Source organism: Amblyomma maculatum, chromosome 8 (genome assembly GCF_055883805.1).
Source record: "Amblyomma maculatum isolate TAMU_Amacu chromosome 8, ASM5588380v1, whole genome shotgun sequence".
Lineage (NCBI taxonomy): Eukaryota > Metazoa > Arthropoda > Arachnida > Ixodida > Ixodidae > Amblyomma > Amblyomma maculatum.
The window spans coordinates 70199691-70217736 of record NC_139351.1 but is presented as its reverse complement, the minus strand read 5'-3'; the positions used below and the strand labels follow the sequence as shown (position 1 = coordinate 70217736).

The window sequence follows — 18046 nt, the reverse complement described above, 5'->3', positions numbered from 1 at the left end:
ATCAACAAAGGGAGCCAGAGCTGTCAATTGGTCGAGTGGGCTTACCAGCTGCATGTAGGACACATACCGGAAATTGCGGATGGGCGTCATGGAAAATATGTTGACCCTAGCATTGTGGTAACTGAGAAGTTTAATACTGCCGTAAAAAAGAAGACCACGCGATAACTGAATATTCCGTGGACACCAATATATACCATTTTAATGACGACAAAGTTTTCTTCTACAATTCAGCTTCAAGATCTATTGTGCACCTTAGTTACTGGAATAAGAGCAGCTCGCGTTGAAAACCTGCCAATGTAGCCTTCGAAACACAGAGGATTGCCATATTCATTCGGCAAAAAAAGCCAGCCACATATTCATTGAAAATATTTATTCGCTGAAAACGAATAAAACCGAATAATCCAAGCGCCATTAACCCATTTGGTCCACGTGGCCCACGCAAATGGAACCGAGAGCCTTTTTTCCAAACCGGTTAGGAAACAATAATTTACATCTAGGGTTCTGGAAGTCCTTTCACGTGCCCTTCCACGAAGTGATGCCATCAGTTTTTGTGAAACTCGCCCTCGCAAATAGAGCAGGTTCGGGAAAACGCGGCTTCCTTCTTTTGAGTTTAAGCTGACTAAAGTCAAACAATTATCGGCAACTGCGACACTAGGCAGGCGTAATCAGCGGGCGTTCGAAGAAATATACCCATTCACTACGCCGCATAATGAACGCACGTTACAAGAATGCTTACATCCCAGTAATATCACCATCCAAGCAAACTTGAAAACCGGTTATCAGTAATTTACCCTAACAAAAGCGTAAATCAGTAACAATACAAAGGACGTGGCTGGCGCGAAGCCCCTCTTTCTGGGCATTCCCAGGAACGTGCGTTAGACTATCAAAGGGAATCGTCACTACAAAGGCTAACCTTACTAACGACCAGCGAAACACGTGCTTCGGTCGTCCGATTCGTCTGTAAGGCAATAAATTCCATCCTCGCTGCCTTCAGCAGAAAAAAAAAACTTTTCCGGGAATTTTTATTGACTCCGTGGGCACGACAATAATACTACCCTTTCTCCTCTATTTTCCGCTATTACTTTAATCGGAGGGAAGGGTACGACTTTGCTGCTTGTTAAAATAAGTCATCCTAAGTGTCGAAAAAGTATTCGCAATTTTGAGTAGAGACGTCAAAGAATCACGAATGAATTTCATGCTTTCATTGTTCAAACGACTGCTCGCAGGGGATCAACTTTCTCGGCAGATGAGTATAGGAAACATTATATACCTTAAAGTAACTCCGATTCACTTTGGCAATATTCGTTGCCATTATCCTGTTTTGGTACAATATAAACATCGTGGAATTCTCTGCAATTGCGGCAGTTCAAGCAGCAAAACCGTACGCCACCGCATGCTCAGTGCATCGAAACCCAAAATGCCGCCGGATAGAGTCTCCACCTTGAAAGCGGTGCGAGCCAGAAAAAAACCTTTAGGCAAAATTTCTGCTCGAGTAAAACGACCTGTAATTACAAATCGGCAATGAATCATAGAATCGTATTATTGACCTACCTCAATTCTAAAATGTATTTACTGTTTATAAAAGAAAACTAAAAAGTAGTGGCAGAAAATAATTGCGCCAAAATCCTTATTATTCGCAGCTAAGCTTTCCAGCTACTGATATCACCGCGAAAATCATCTTGCGTGATGTCTACACTTTCGTAGAATGGGTCGTATGAAGTTCGGAGACCTTTAGGCTCTACATCTCATATACCAAGAAAAATAAAGTAGCCGGGCTAAGTTTCCGGGGCAGCCAGCACACTGCGGAGCACAGCTGATCGCGAGACTTTTTTTTATTTAATTCCATTCGCATCGACCCAGTTGAGCATAAAACAGACAACGAAACACCAGGTCAAATGACTCCAACGAGAAAAAAATACATGCTGTCTTTTTCATGTTGAGTCACGCTATTTCAATAACGAGACCCTAGCAGAGAGCACACGCCGCAACACTGCTCGCTGCAGCGACTGGCGAGTGGGACCCAACATGCCCCCGCGAGGGGAAAGCGGCAGCGCGGGTAGCACAAAAGGTGTCCTCACTCTGAAGGCGGAGGGGAAGTTAGCAGTGAGCCACCGTGACCGGTAAAGGGCAGCAAAAACAAATGCCACTTTAGTCATTGCACTGATTATGGGACATATGGGGCTTATTATGGCTCGGAAGTGATGGGACAAGAAGATACTCCTTGATGCCTACACACTGAAACAGCACCAGAGCTCTCGAATTTTGAATAGGGGTAGAAAAAATCAATAGGTTTAAACTGACGTCATCGGAGCAATTTTATAGCGCAGAGCACGGCTTCAGCAGTGCCAACCGACGCACGGGATGATAATGCGACCAAATATGCTAGCAGGCGTCCGCTGTGCCACAAGCCCCCCAACATGGTCACCATTGTGCCATTGTGAAGAAGGTACACATGCCTATTCCAGATCCCTTTTTGACATGCTGAAAACCGATCTCGGGCATGATTAGAAGGAAGGGGAAGAATGGGGGGGGGGGGGGGGGGTTCTTTGTAAGGCCTGTACCATCACTGGAATTCCAGCTAAACAAGCATTCGTGATTCATGTTAACTGCACAGATAATGGAAGTAGTTGTAGAGCACGGTCCAGTCAGATTTGGAATGTGAGGCAGGAAGGACTGGCGATTCTGGGGAGGAAAGGGTGCGAATGACAGGTTTCCAAGAAACGCACGATCGTCGAGAATGCGCCAACCAATAGCATTTCGCCTTTTTTTTTTTTTTTTTTTTCGCATGACATTCTGAACCGAGCTTTTTCAAGGCTGTCGCCCAGTGACCTGTAGCGGCAGTGTCGGGCTGGGTGCTGGGGCTGCTACAGTGCCGCGGATTGCTGTAGTTGACGGTGTGAAATCGCGATAGTCGTCTCCCTTGTCGGTGATGTCTTCAGAAAACACGTCATCGAATGCCGATACGGAATCCAGCAGTGAACTTCCCCAGTTCGTTATCGACCCGAAGTCCCAGCGGCAATTCATCCGCGGCCGGTTCCTCGGCAAGGTATGCGATTTTCTTGTACCGCGGCCACGCGATGTTCTACGCGGCAGAACTTGTTGATACCCTGTTTTAGCCTAAATCTAACCAAGCACATAAAAAAATTATTGGTTGAATTTTTCTTCTTGTTAATAATGCCTAAGACAGTCTTGTATATCGGCCATAGGGGGGTTTTTGCCTACGACGGCTAAATAATTTATCATTATAGTTTCTTTTCTGTTTCGGTTTTTGTTTGAGCAGCTCGCTGATGGCTGTGACATCAAAGTCAGGTCTAGTTCTCGTGAGGGATGGAAACCAACGACGTAATAGCTGATTCTACATTTGTTGTAAGTCCTCTGCACGAGGCTGGCTGGCGTTAGTGCTGTAGAGAAGTAAAGCGGCGCAGGAGCCATTAAGTGTCTGTTTTTCGTCCCTCGCGTGACCTTGTCTTGACTTTCACCTTGAAGCCATCGCTCGGCTATTGAATTCGGAGCCGATGAGGAAGGAAATTCGATTGTAAATTATGCAGCAAGCAATATCACGCTGCGATCCGTGTATACGAATCTGTTACGAAGAATAAAACAAAAATGGAAAACCTAGCTATGTTCCGTTAACAAAGCCTTGCTGAAATACAACGCTAAATACCAGCTGTAAGTTTGCAGTCTAGACGCAGATATTTATGAGCAACTGTGTCTTGCCCTTGTCTGTCCTGGACGTCTTGTCCCTGTCTGTCGCGCCGCAGCATTTATTGAAGTATGGATCACCAACTGGCCTACAAAATAACCCTTCTAAACTGTGGCACCTCTCCGCCAGTGGAAGCCAGTGCTTAAAATTTCGCGGAAATTCATCGAATAGTAAGTCTGTGATTATATTCAAACGATTTTTTTTGCACTAAGGGCGACCTACTTCCCCTTAGATCTTCATACCTCCAGATCACTAGCTGCTGGCGTAATTAGCGTTCTGTTAGCTACGTTGCAGAAAGCAAACGTTCGATCATGTCTTAACTCTCGTCCTGTTTTGCTATTGCTCTACAGTTTCTTTTAAGAAATAATCGTGTTAATCTGTCGACACCCTTGGACACACGACCTTTTTTTGAGGGTGTTTACCGCTGCCTCTCTTAGCTGTATACGCTTCTATTTAGAATCGCGTAGAAAATTTCGCTGCTGGCTCCTTGTTCGCGAACTGGCTATTAACGTGCTGCATGTGGAGCGAATCTTTTATACGAAGGAACTTCGCGGTGCGTCGCCACCGTTCTTCAATTGCATTTTTGTCTCGCGGGCTTAGCATGAGCCATAAGATGGGGCCGTCAAATAAGGTCCGCACTTTCGGCGATGATTGGTGTTCCCTCTCATAAACGAAAAGAAGGGACTGCTTTTTGTCAGCTGCTTCCACTCCCGCCGCTCCTTACTTCTTCTCTTGCAAGGTCTTGTAAGCACTTGGAAAGGCAGAGGAGCACCCTTGCAATTGTGCTCCAAAGCTCTTCTCGCCCCTGCGCCCTATAATAGAGAACTGTGCGCCTACTGTCACCCCCTCCAATTTGGGGGGCGAGATGCGCGTAGGAGCACAATTGCCAATTGTAGTGCGCGTGATCTTGATTGGACCGGGATGCTTCTGCCTTTCGCAATGCTGCAAACATCATGTGGGACGAAGTATACACATTCACATGCAGACGAAAACGATAGCTATTTTTGCCGCAGGGACGCAAAACCCTCTTTTGAGCTCTCCAGGGGCCAGAGCGACGCAGTTCCAATACGTTGGAAAGATTTCGCTCTGTCGTTCGTGCTCACCACTGAGTGCGCTAATAAGCGAGAGTATCACGTGATCTTTGTTCTGACCGACCACGTGGAGCTTCTTCACTGGTGTTTCTTCAGATACTGAAAAGTTGCACGTCACTGCAACACACTCGTTGTACTAAAGCATCCCACTCAAACCTATTCCGTTTCTTTCCTAATTCTGGAACGCGTTAAACGATTAAGGTGACTCATCTGTACCTGCCCTTTAGAAAGAAGCAGGAATCTAGCCGCGACCTTCTTGATAGTGGTCACAAAGCCACTCCCCGAAAGAGATATAGGTGGCCAGCTTTCTTTTCTTCTTTTTGTTCAACCGTACCCCATATTTCTTGGTACTGTGACTTAGTCATTCAAATCAGGTTGACCTGTTTTTCAGATGGCCGGTTAGCCCACTTACTGTTAAAACGGACAAGCGCCCCTGCAGATGTGAAGCAAGATTACTCTCTTCCATCCTTTTGAAGATTTTCTGCAGTCGCTTTCGTTGTGCTTTTTTTTTTTCGAATCAGCCTATTGCTAGCAGCAAAATTTATCTGCTTGCATTTCCTTGGTCGTCGCCTTAACTGTCTCTCATCGTGTCGACATGACGCAGTACACTCCGATGTAGTGATAATTTTTTTTTTCATATACTTTTCCTCAGTTTGACGTGCAGCTTCAGATTACTATAGTGGGGATAATAAGAAACAAGGTCTTGCAACAGATTATTGAAGAAGGCTTATTATCAGGCGGTGACGGACATGCAGCTATCTTTGACAAGTGTCATTTATGATTGCCGTGTTTTGGTCCTGAATGAAAAGTGAACGTTTCTACTGGCGAATGTGAATGCAGCCCGCACGTCTACAGAACCTTTTCTGTCACTCTGCGAAAAACGACAGCCGCATATCGCAAAAGAGACTACGTGTCACGTGTTCCTTTTCCTACAACCCATGACAGTACAACAGCAAGTGACACATTTACTCGAATGTAAGGCTTGTTATTTACGGAAAATAAGTTGTACGTCAGAGGTGGTCGGGAACATGAGCTCATACGGTACTTCTTCCAGTTACAATTTGTGATGCCTATGACGCCTATGTCGAACTACGCGCGCTACTGTACTGTCACATGCACTTCTTCCGCTATACTTTCGATATGGTCGCCATCTTGAGAATATGTCAGATTCTGCCAACAGGCTGCGCCACTAATTCATGACTGACATGGGAAAGGATAAGAAGTACGGAAGCTGTCAAGGTATGCAAAGGATTAAGACAAGGTTGTCCTCTATCACCGCTGCTGTTCTTGCTTAATATGATAAATATAGAACGCAAGATACAAGAAAGTAACCTAAATTTTAACCTGTCACATAGGCGGAAAGGCGGTAGAGTAGCGCCTCCCCGTTTTGATGTATGCAGACGATATTGCGCTGCTAGCAGAGAGTGTGGAAAAATTAAAATTTCTAGTTAAGTATTGCGGAGACGAAGCGGACACTCTAGGCTTCAGTTTTAGCGCAGTTAAGTCGGGTCTGATGAGTTTCAACGGCTCAACTGATCAGGGTCTTAAAATGCAAGGCCACGAAATACCCAGAGTATCAGAATGTAAATATCTCGGGGTATGGGTAAACGAAGGATTGGCATACATTGAAAAGCATTAGCAATCACTTAAGGCAAAAGGGCGAAGAAATGCCAGTATTATGAAGCATAGGGAATTGTGAGGATACAATAGATATGAGGTTTTGAGGGGTATTTGGTAAGGAAATATGGTGCCCGGGCTTACTTTCGGAAATGCGGTTTTGTGCCTAAAATCGGAGGTACAGACGACATTAGAAATAAATCGGGGAGCCGTCGTACGATTAGTAATAGGTGCCCACGGCAAAACAACAAATGTGGCGGTACAGGGAAATATGGGCTGGGCATCTTTCGAAGTATGGGAAGCTCAGAGTAAAATATTATATTAGGAACGCCTGAGGAAATTGGGCAGTAACAGATGGACAGCTAAAGTATTTAAATACCTGTACTTAAAAAGTGTTGACTCACAATGGATGAAAAGAACTAGGAAACTAACCAGTAAGTATGCTGGTCACGAGGACGAAGAAATAAAGAGCGTTAAGTAACAGGGGAAAAACACAGAAGGTAAAAATTGAATAAATTATACCGAAAAGAAACAGAGTGTGGAGCTGTACCGAAAGTGGAAAAGGCAGTTCAGGAAAGCGGCTTTCCTTGATAACTCAAGAGGCAGTGCCCTTCTTTTTGAAGCTAGATCAGGGTGCCTTAGAACACGCAGCTACAAAAAGAAATTTAACAATGAAGATGACGCACGTGCAGTATGTGGTAACTTCACTGAAAAAATTGACCATATTATACTCGAATGTAATAGCATCCATCCGGAAGTCGATGCAGGCGCTGGCACTCTTCCTGAAGCTCTGGGGTTTAGAGCATATAGCTACAGTGTTCTAGAAGGGGGCAGTGGGCTCACTGCCGCATCCATGCGCCGCTCCGCCGTGAAGCACTCAGTGTCGATATCTCCGGCGCCCGCCAGGGGCGCTGCTGCCAGCGTCACCTGAACGATCTCGCTAGTCGCTTCTTTTGCTTCGCGGCAGCGGCAACGGCGGTTTGCTTTTCACAGCCCCTTTTGATCAGTTAGTCCTCTATCGCCTGCTAAATCCGTGTGGTCTTTTTGTGTCTCACGCTTTTTTAGCGTGCTATGTCAGTGAAAAATGCCTGGCCGTCGTCGAAATTACTGCTTCGCTCCTGGGTGCAGAACTGGCTACAGCCGTGTGAAAGACGCGCCGAAGGCGTCTTTGTTTAAAATATAAAATAAAAATAAAAACTTAAAATATAAGGCATGTATCTCAAGGGACCTGAACTCATAATATGAGAAAATTGTTTTCACAGGAGGATCAACCGGCTCATCAGCATCATGACTTCTAGGTTCCCGGCAGAAGCTCTGCGACCCAATTCTTCATCAGCCAAAGCACTCTCGGATTTTCTGAATTATATCACGTCTTGGGAGCAGCACGCTGGTGGAGCAGGAGGGTTCTTAAGCGAGCCAACAGCGACTGGTCTGCGTGTGACAATCTCAAGCACTCTAGAGCTACTGTCATACCTAGAAAATTTAGGGTATGCATATCTTATGACATCTCGGCTTAGTCAGGATCCTATCGAAAATTTGTTTGGAATCGTGAGACAAGCCTCAGGCTGTATGACCATCCAACTCCCGCTCAGTTTCTCATAACAATGAACTGCATGTCATTCTATAGTTTAGTCAAAACTGTGAGATATGGCAATGCAGATCCATGTGCACTCAGTGCTTTGCTTGATGCTGAGCACAGCAGTGCAGGTGGTCCCCCCAGCAATGTGTGGGACCAGGTGGATGCCCTCATTGCTTCGGGGAACTTGCCAGATGCTGAAGCGATGTTGTCTTCAGTGGATCATGACGAACACATAGAGAGAAGCGACTCTCGCTTAACTTATTATGTGTCAGGATACGTCGCGAGGAAGTGCATAATGAAAACTAAGTGCCAGGAATGCATGAAAGCTCTGACCGTGTCATCTGAAGATGAGAGTCTTGGGCTGGCTGCATTAATACGATACAGAGACAGAGGCGGGCTTCTATACCCGCACAGCACACTGTTTTCTTTTGTGAAAACTCTTGAGGATATGTTCACGGAATGCTTCAGCAAAAAACAGTTGCATACCGATAGCATTTTAGATGTGCTCAGCCTGGTGAAGGCAAGATGCATGCGCAACATTGGTTGCACTGAGCATTCAGCTGAGCTCACCAAGAATGTGATCAGCTTTTACCTTACAACGCGGCTTCATTTTTTTTACAAAGGCCGTTAACTCAGAGAGAAATGAAAAAAGAAAGAGGACCATGCACAAGAAGATCGCGAAAAGTTCCTAGTCTGCATGGTGTAGGATTATGTCCACTTGTAAATATTCGGCCAGATTTTTCGGCTGCACGTATTCCAAGTCTTAAAATAAACGTTATTACATAAGAGTGCCTTGTGTTTATTTCCTTTACATGTTCTGTTGGGTTTAGAGCGACGCAATGCATATAAATAGCTTCTCGAAGCAGCAATGCACTGATGTCGAATTTCGCGCGCATAGTTTGGGAAGAACACTGCTTAATAACATGCATCTCCGCAGCCGATGGTAGTTGTAAAAAAAAAAAAAGGTTACGTTGAAATTGGCCCTGTGGTATTCTCACTGCGAAAATGCGGCGACCATTACCGTTATATTATCAAAATATCATTGCGCATCCTGAAGGCACCCTTCGCCATTGTCTGCGGTGCAAAAATTACCCGGCCCCATAGGTACTGGTAAGATGCAGCAAAAGATGTATCGTGCATCAGACGCCATGAATATTGCATTTCGTTCGGCAAATCCAGCAGTGAACGGTACCCGTTCTACTTCGGCGCGCGGTCTAGCTTCAGGTTACGCTGGGAAGCGCGCCATCTGCCGGTGTCGACATGAAGTGCGTCACGCGCCGCCGCCATGTGAGCGCACTACAATATTCTAGAACACTGTAATATAGCTAATACAAAGACTGTGTATTAGCTCTATGGTTTAGAGATACCATTGGCCGGGGGAATGAAGCTGCGGTGGAAGCTAGCAAAAACGATTCGAAGATTGGTGGCTTAAAAGCACAAAAGTTACATAACGTTAGTGATGTAGAAACAAAAATTCAAAAAATAGAATGATAATTTAGTTAACCAATTTAAAACCATAATTAAGATATTGTGGGGAAAATGAGCATGATAGCGCACTGCTTCCACCCCGTTTTAAAGGGGATGTTCCTATATTCCATCCATTTATACATGAGGAATTGAGTGGCCAGTGGCCCAGTCCTCTTGACCTGCGCTTCCTGAAGTTTTTTTTTTTTTTTTTTTTTTTTTTTTTTTTGCTGCGCGGGCTTTCGAAGTTTTTTGTGCCTCCACAGCAAAGTCCAGCAGAGAAGGGATGGGCTTTTGGCCCCGTGGACTCGACCCTGCTACAAGACGCATGTAAACGCTGTCGGGTTGAGTTGGGGTACAGTGGGAGAGGAGAAAGAGTACGGAAAACGCTAGAGATGCGCGGTCGAAAAAACCGGAATCGGGTGCCGTCCTCTAGTTCTTTGCCTCGACGCGAGCTACCACAGTAATCGCCGCTCATCGAGAGCCGATTCTGCGCTCGTTGGGTCGGGTTCATGTAAACCCGGTGGGGTCGAGTCCACTCAACTTAATTCCCCAACTCGATCCTCCGCTGTCCGGTTCATGTAAACAGGGCCAAGGTGAGAAAGGCGTGTCTACTTCGCTTCCTGTCAGTTTCTGCTACCATGGAAACCTGTCCGCAAGTGTAGAGAACCAGCGTTCCTGGATAGTCGGGTACTAGAAAGTGATGAATATGGTTACCTTCTTAGGTAATGAATGAGGATAAAGGGCACACACTCAGATTGATTCTAAAAGGCCGAACATTGTGCCTAGGTGTGGTTTGCTTCGCCATTACAAGATGTTTTAGTCCTTCTCGGGCGCGGCCATTTCCTGCTGACTGGTGCACCGCCGTACAGCCATTTCCTTGGGCACTATGGTATCCCCACGGCTGTGCCTGTACAGTAGCCACGATTAGCTAGCCTTCGGGCGCGATAGAATAGTTAAACCCGACACATTATTTATGACGTTTAGTTTGACATTCACGTGAAAATTGTTGGTGCTCAGCACGCACCGGTGCCAATTCTGCCGTTTCGGTACCATAAAATGTTTTTGAACAACTGCAGGCATCCTTCTTGTGTACGGCTCATATATAATTTCACTTCCATTGCTCTCGCTATCTTTCCTGCCAACCATACTGAACCTCACCAATAAAGCTGTTCTATCGCCTGCGCGTTGATGCGCCAGTTACATGAGCAAATTAACGTTCTGTTCTCCTCTCATTTGTCAAGCTAACAGCAGGCAAGTTAGGTTACGCTTTGTTTATAAAAACCGTGCATAAGAATTGTTACTTTTTATTCCCAGAAAATCTATATCGGACACAGTCAGAAACTAAAAAAAAAAAAAAAAAAAACAGCAATTCATGCAAAGCAGACCAACAAGTATTCGAAATGCATCCCAGTTCGCTGAAAGAAGCGCGCACCGCACAAATACACTCGTGCATATACGAACCAACCTAAGATGTTTGTTTCTATATGCGGTTTAACGTCCCAAAGCGATTAAGGGTATGAGAGATGCCGTAACGGAGGGCTGCGTAAATTTCGACCACCTGGCGTTTTTTACCATTCGCTGACGTCACACGTGCACCACACGAGTGCCTAGCTTCTCCTGTCCATCAAAAAGCGGCCACCGCGGCCGGGATTCCATTCCGCATCGTTGGGTAACAGAAGACGAGCGTCCAAATACCTGCGCCATCCCTGCGGGACAGCCTAAGAACAGGTTGATGGGGGAGTGTAGTATCGTCAAACTAGAAGGGCATCAGGCGGAGCTACGTAGTGCATGAAAACTTTGAGATAATTTTTAGATGCATGCAGAAAGCACATACAACAGAAAAAGGTGTGACAAATACTGCGTCTTTTCCTACCTGTGAAGCAATTATTAGTATTAATATTATTATTCATATTATTATTTCAGAGACTGAAAAATGCATATCACCTGATCGATATAAATTAAAACTAAGCCTTAAGGTGAAGAGAGGATGAAAGGGAAAATGTTGCCAAGGAAATTTTGGTACCTAGCTCAGTTTTTTTCAGGAGACGGCAGGAAAGATCGAGCCGACCTAAAGTGAAATTTTCTTCGATATTTGCCTGTTATTTTAAAAAAGGAAACCTTATGAAAGAGCGTTTCCTCTATTTGCCAATGAAGAAAACCTTGTCCCAAACCACGTGAAAATGCGACCAAATTTGCGTACGTTGTAACTTCTGAAAGTACTCATGCATTCTCTGTGGGCAGTCGCACTGGCACGCCCTCTTCACCCCCGAACACACCGTGCTTACTCGTGGCTGGATTTAAACTAGGTTGGCCATAATCGGAATTCCACAGAAACTAAATTTTAAAGTTACTTAACGAATGGATGCATCTCTGTCTATTTTTGGCCTTCTTTGAGCCATATTGGCTGCAGTCAAAGTCTGCGCTGATACTGAGCAGTGCCTGTCTTAAATACAGATGACCAAATGATGTACCATGTGAAGAAAGTGAATTTTCATGCTTTTTTTTTTTCCCGCGTATCGTTAGAAATATGAAACACCACGTCTGAAGTAAAGGAGAAGCAGTCTGAGCGGATCAGCAATATTATGTAATGTTTTGCTTGGTGCAGTACCTAATAAGGCTCTTGAAGGCTGATAATTTCAGTGGCTGTTTGAATGGAACGTTATAGTAAATTGCATTAAACACTAGACTGCGGTGATTATAACTTTAGTTAGTGAATTTTGGCAATTGGCTGGATATTTAAGTCTTGCCACATATTGTGTCTGCTCCGGCGTGGCTCGGAGTTGGATACTTGAAATACTTTTTTTCGATTTAGTGCTCACTATTTCCATGAATTTTTTTAGTATTCGTTGAAACACCCGGTATAAAATTTTTCGCAGTACTAAGTAGGCCTTAGGTAACAATTGAAAAGACTTCAATTTCACTGAAATAAATTTTTTTATTGGGCTGACTTGCACCTTCAAAAGAACTAAGCCGCTCGGCGGCGGCGGCAACAGCAAACGTGCTCAGCGGTTGTCGAATTACGAATGTTTAAAGGCGGCGAAGAAACTACGAAGCAAAGCCGCAAACGGTGATTATAATAACCTGGAACATCGTAATCGTACAAACACATGCGAGTGGCTAGAACACTTCGAGATAAGCTTGGTGGGTTTTGCTTGGTAAAAAAAAAAAAAAAAAAGGATACAGCTGCGTCTCTTGACAACGAGCATGAACAAAATAATAACAGTGCAGAATCGATGCGTGCGCTACAGTCAATGTAATAAGGCCGCATGCTGGCGGCTGTTGAAAAGGAACGAATGAATACTACTTGAATGGTTCGCGGCACCGTGGTTCGCGGCAATGCATATATCGTGAGGTGTTTCGCTTGATGTGACGTTATACGGGTTTATGCTAAGGGGTAGTATGAACCCAAACAGAAGTTATAATTCAGAAATAAAGATTTATATGAGTAGTAAGTGGTCTGTTGGCGTCCCTTTGGTTGACGTCGCACAGTGGCGCCGGCGTGGCCACTAGGCCACCTCAAGCAGCGGCGGCGTCAGGGAGGAACGATTCTCCCCGAGTCGAGTGTTCTCAATTGCAAGACAGCTTTTGTATTCCAAAATGTGCGACTTCGTCGGTCTCCACCCCAGAAGACCACAGACAGCTTTTTAGTCATATTCAGACGCTTTACTCATGTTCAAAATATCGCATTTGAATTATTCTGTTGGCTGCACTTTAAGATTGTAAAGCCCAGTCTCTATTTGAGTGATCATTTCATTTTATTTCATGCACTTCATTTCATGCATAGCAGCGAACGCAGTCAAGGCTGCGGTTCCTGTTCGTGGTTTGTGTCCATATCGTAGTGCATTGCATTGAAAATAAAAATAGTATTGAGTTGGAAATAAAAGTGATTGACAATCAATGATGTAGTAGAATGTATGCAAGTGTTTGATTTGTAATTAGATTGCTCTTCATTTTATTTTCCTAAAAAGAAGCGACTTAGTTTTCTGGCTTTCTCCGGTTCCTCCTGTATCAGGTTTTCGCTGCTAGGCTGCCGAGCCTCGTCAATTCTTCATTTGCCCTCTTCACGCACCACGGTAGCTCGCAGTCGTATTCTCACGAAGAAATGTCACCTACTGCGGCAAAAGAACTAATATACTACTTCCCTTTTTGCCTTCGATGGCCCATAAGCCATAAACTAAACACATAGCCAATGAATGTCGCGTAGCCTCCAGACGAAGCTGCTCCAAAATCGACGCTGGACAGAGTTCTATCATCCATAATTATTGACTAATTGTGTCCTGCATGCAATAAAAAAATGTAATCGAATGTCAAAAAACAGGACCTCTTATCAGTTTGGTCGCCAACACCCTGTACTGCGTTTTCTCTTTGAAAAAGTTAAAAAACACTTTTTTTTTTTCAGAGTAGTCATTGCAGTTTGATGAAAAACGGCAGTTATATATAGCTCGCATTCTGACTTTGTACCTAGGGAATATTTAAAAAAAAGGGAGGGGGGAGAGAGAAAAACATTAAAAGAAAATACAAGGATCTGCGCTGACCCCCTACTCTGGGCCCTTCAAAAAACGAGTAGAGAGTTCCGTACTTCGTCCCAGTGAGCCTTGACGCTTATTTTTTATTTGATGTCAGGCGTTGACAAACATCAAAATACAACAGAAAAAAATTAGTTGGGGCTTAGCTTGGTTAAGCCTGGTAGTTGCGAAAGCAATACCCTGTGGCTACGCACTGGTGGTGTGACTGGAGGTGGTGCTTGGTTACACTCGTTTTACAAACGAAAGACACATTGTGTTACTTTGGTTCTTTATTCAATCCGATAAAGACACTTTGATGATCGGTAAAGAAATGACTTTGTTTGTACATAACTTATCACATAGTGGTCCGTATGTTTATACATGACCAAGGCCAAACAGCTCCCCCGTTGCGTTGTTGACTTTGGTTCAGCACTAGACACAGATACACTACTAATTTCAGCATCACTATCCATAGCGTTAAGCATACTCATCAGGTCAGGGCGCACTTGTATAGTTTCTTCAGTAGCTTCGGCAGTAGAGGCTGCACGTTGTCGCCGAGCCGCATACTGAACACGCCGCTTAGCCAGTCTTCACACTCTTCATGGGTCTCCGCAGCTCGCCGTTGCTTCATCCGCTCATTTCGATGAGCGGCCTTTGCGGTAGGCGGCATTGCAACGTGTGGCTGAAGGCGCGCCGCGCGCCCGCTTTACGCAGATGGCATGACGTCATACCGCCTAGTTCCTGCTCCTGCCGCGCCGCGCGCGGCAGGAGCAGGAACTAGGTTCGGTTGGTCCTGGCCTCCGAGATCACCTCCGCGCGCACGGTCGCGAACACGGTGTTAGAAGTGTGGTCGCGAGGGTGATCTCGGAGGCCATGGGTTGGTGCGCATCGCCATGCAAGGCGACGGCATGAGTTGGGCTCCTGGTTTTTGCGGCAGCTGGGATGACGTCACACCAAAGGTCAAGCTAAAGGTCAAATGGTATGCACCGCCATGTCACGCGAGGAGCTGAAAGTGAAAGTAGTATTGCTTTCGCAATAAAAAACCGCCAACTCCTACAGTACGGCTTTTCCAGACTAAAATTCTCTAAGCGGAACCAAGCACTCTAACCTTGGTAACCAGTCCAAGGGTGCACGTTTTAGATTTTGATACGTCAATAAACTTGTGAATACCTTCACGAAAGTACATGCGAGCAGGCCGCGCATCCATACCAAGTGATACCTGGCCATTTGGGAGCGCCATATACAATGGAGGCCCACGATCATAGTTAAATCAAAAGGGCAGCCATCTTCAATACCTATAGGCAAAAATATAATAATATAATTCCATACGAGATAAGCAGTAAATCTTTTTAGTGATCCTTCGTAGCCTGTCCAAGAAATAACTAAATCATGATGCAAGGCAGAGTGACACATTGTTTTTTTTTTTTTTTTTGCGGCGGACTACCTGTGTACATTCATCAGCATTGACTGCTATGTATGAAACAGAGTATAATGTAATCTCTCTGGTGGGAGTAAATGTTGTACTCAAATAATACCGATAGCATTTACCTTTAGACTGAGTGACGATGCCAAAAACATCCTATTTCATTTTTCAGGGTGCGTACGCACAATGCTATGAATTTGTGGACACGTGGACGAACGTCGTGTACGCTGCCAAGATTACTCCCAAGAAGCTCTTCGAGAGAAACCGCGTCAAAGAATTGGTGAGTTCATTTTACTGGATTTGCCTTTTTCACTACCCACTCGCCTTGCCGTTCATTTTCTGAGCGGACACAAAAGTTGCACGCAGTTGTTCAAAGTTTTATTTTGCATAAAATGTTCAGTGTGGTACATTATTTATTGTCCCTCAGAAAATTAAGAGATCTGTGCTTTCGAACCGAGAAATGTAACTTGAAAACTTCTCAAGTGCTCTTTAAAACTAGTTGTATCAAGACCTAAAATGATTCTTTCATTACAGTTTAAAAAAGAATCAGGCCCATGTAAATAAAAATCGGGCCTCAGATTCTATTGTCTCAAGTAGTAAGAGTAGCGCGAGGAGGATTCGTGTGGCTTTTCCTGTCAACTGCATCATTGCATCCCCAGCCGCTAGCCTTGCAAGCTGCAACTTGACAGCATGACCCCCCGTTGCTCAAGACAGGAATTGGAAATAAGTGTGATTGCTTCTACTCTGAAGCATGTCCATGAAATTACATACAGTGCGACGTGAACGGCCCAGTTTACGCACTTGGTGGGTCAGCCCAGTCAGAAAAAACTACAGAAAAATCTCTGTTGTTAAGACAGAATTTATGTGCGGTTTTTGACAGAAAACATGTTGTGACTACAGAACTTTCTATAGTAACATCAGAGCTTACTGTGGTTACAACAAAAAAGTACCACAGAACTACAGACAACAAAAGCCTACTACAGATGAACTACAGAAAACTACTACAGAACAACAGGAAAATCTGACGTTTACTACAGAATATTCTGTCGTATTTTGGACATGGTTCTGTAGTTTTTTTCGACTGGGAGGTATGGAGTAATGAATAGCTGTCTTCGGCACGTAGAGGAGAACTCGACAGGTTCCGCAAGTTGAGAAAGTAGGAGACGATGATCCAATGATGGTCAAAAGGAGAATTATATTTACAGAAGAAAAATAGTATACATTGGCAAACTGTAAGTTACAGTAACAAGAGTCACACAGACAACTGCAACTTAAAACAAAATAGACTCTCACACAGAGAAGTCACTCTACAAGCCCTTACTTTTCTACCGAGCATTTCGGTTAAAGCCTAGGGACTGTAAATACGTGCTAAGCACGGAGCCTCAATCTTGACTGCCAAACATGGTCCGAGGACCGCTTTTTGATGACAAACATCAATAAAGACCCGAGGGCGGTCACCTTAGGTGATCCGCCCCGAAAATAAAGCAGGCAATCAAATTATTGAAAAACATGCCCCAACACCCGTGGGTTGGGAATAATCTTGGACCCAGGTCCTTAATTACGCCAAATAAAAATACAACATTCAAAACACACTCTCTCCACTCGCCGGTCTCCAAACCCTCTCACACGGCGCCTGTCTTTCCCTCCCCTCCTCAGCGTGTTTGCGACGCGACCTTGCAGCTGACGCCTTTGTGAAAGAAACGCCGCGGGGGATCTGGAGACTAGGCCACCCAGCCGTCCCGTTCGAGAAAGGGGGGGGGGGGGGAGCGGCACTGTCCCAGAGCAGTGTACAGTCGCCGTTGCTCGCATCCGATGTCTGGCGACACAGCGGGAAGCCGCTGTGCTGATTCCCTACTTGGGAGGGCCAAGGGTCGCGCCTATTGTCGCCTTCTGCAGGACATTTAGTGAGCGCTTGCGGCAGTGCAAAAAGCTTCATTAACGGCGTCTCCCTGCACCCATGCTTGGCGCCACGGCGGGACATCGCTGGACGAGCTGGCCGTAAAGCGGTTTGCAGAAGCGTGCCGCTGTTGTTCCCGGCTGATAAGGACGCGTCTGCCGTTCGCTTCTTGGCGACGCCTCGGGGCGAAAGGAACGAAACAAACCAAGCCTCCCGCGCGCCCCACGGGGCGCATTCAGCATCCAAGAAGAGGGGAGAAAAGGAGAACAAAAAACAACAGCGCTCGCTCCTTGGCCTGGGCGCGTGGGGGGTTCGACCGCCAGCTCGACTCCGCGTGCGAGTCGCTTTTCACTGCGGGCTTACATATGGGATGTAGGAAGTGATAGGAGGCTGAGATGTGGGTAGGTGGTGGTTTGGAGCTGTACATATGCTACGTCTTAGTCCTTCGAGAGACCTATGTGAGGCGGGATTAGGGTTCGTATTCCGAGTTTGCATCTTTATCTAAAGTTTCGCTTTCTGCACGACCTCGAATCATCTGATCGGTGGAAACGCCAGTACCGAAAGTGGTAGTGACATCCGGTTCCGGCGTGTCCACCAGTCAGAAGACTTGAGGTCGTGGAGATCGCGGCACTTTAGGTTATGACGCAAACTCGGAATACGAACCTAGGTATGAAGGCACGACCGGCGACGCTGCAGGATAGCGCAGTTCTGCTGGGCTTATGTGATCGTGACTCGTCAGTTATGGCGATGGCGTGTATCGTTTT

The 18046-nt window shown here is 45.4% G+C and overlaps 1 protein-coding gene across 1 annotated transcript in view; it reads left to right on the top strand.

Annotated features, from left to right (window-relative positions):
* Nucleotides 1-2828: 2828 nt before the first annotated feature.
* The window catches only part of LOC146181423 (serine/threonine-protein kinase PLK1-like), a 34314-nt gene continuing 19096 nt past the window's right edge, over nt 2829-18046 (top strand). Inside the window, exons 1-2 of the mRNA XM_084577885.1 lie at nt 2829-3046; nt 15558-15665. Of these exons, the coding sequence (XP_084434011.1) occupies nt 2930-3046; nt 15558-15665 (225 nt within the window). The 5' untranslated portion in view covers nt 2829-2929. The remainder of the gene's footprint in view (nt 3047-15557; nt 15666-18046) is intronic.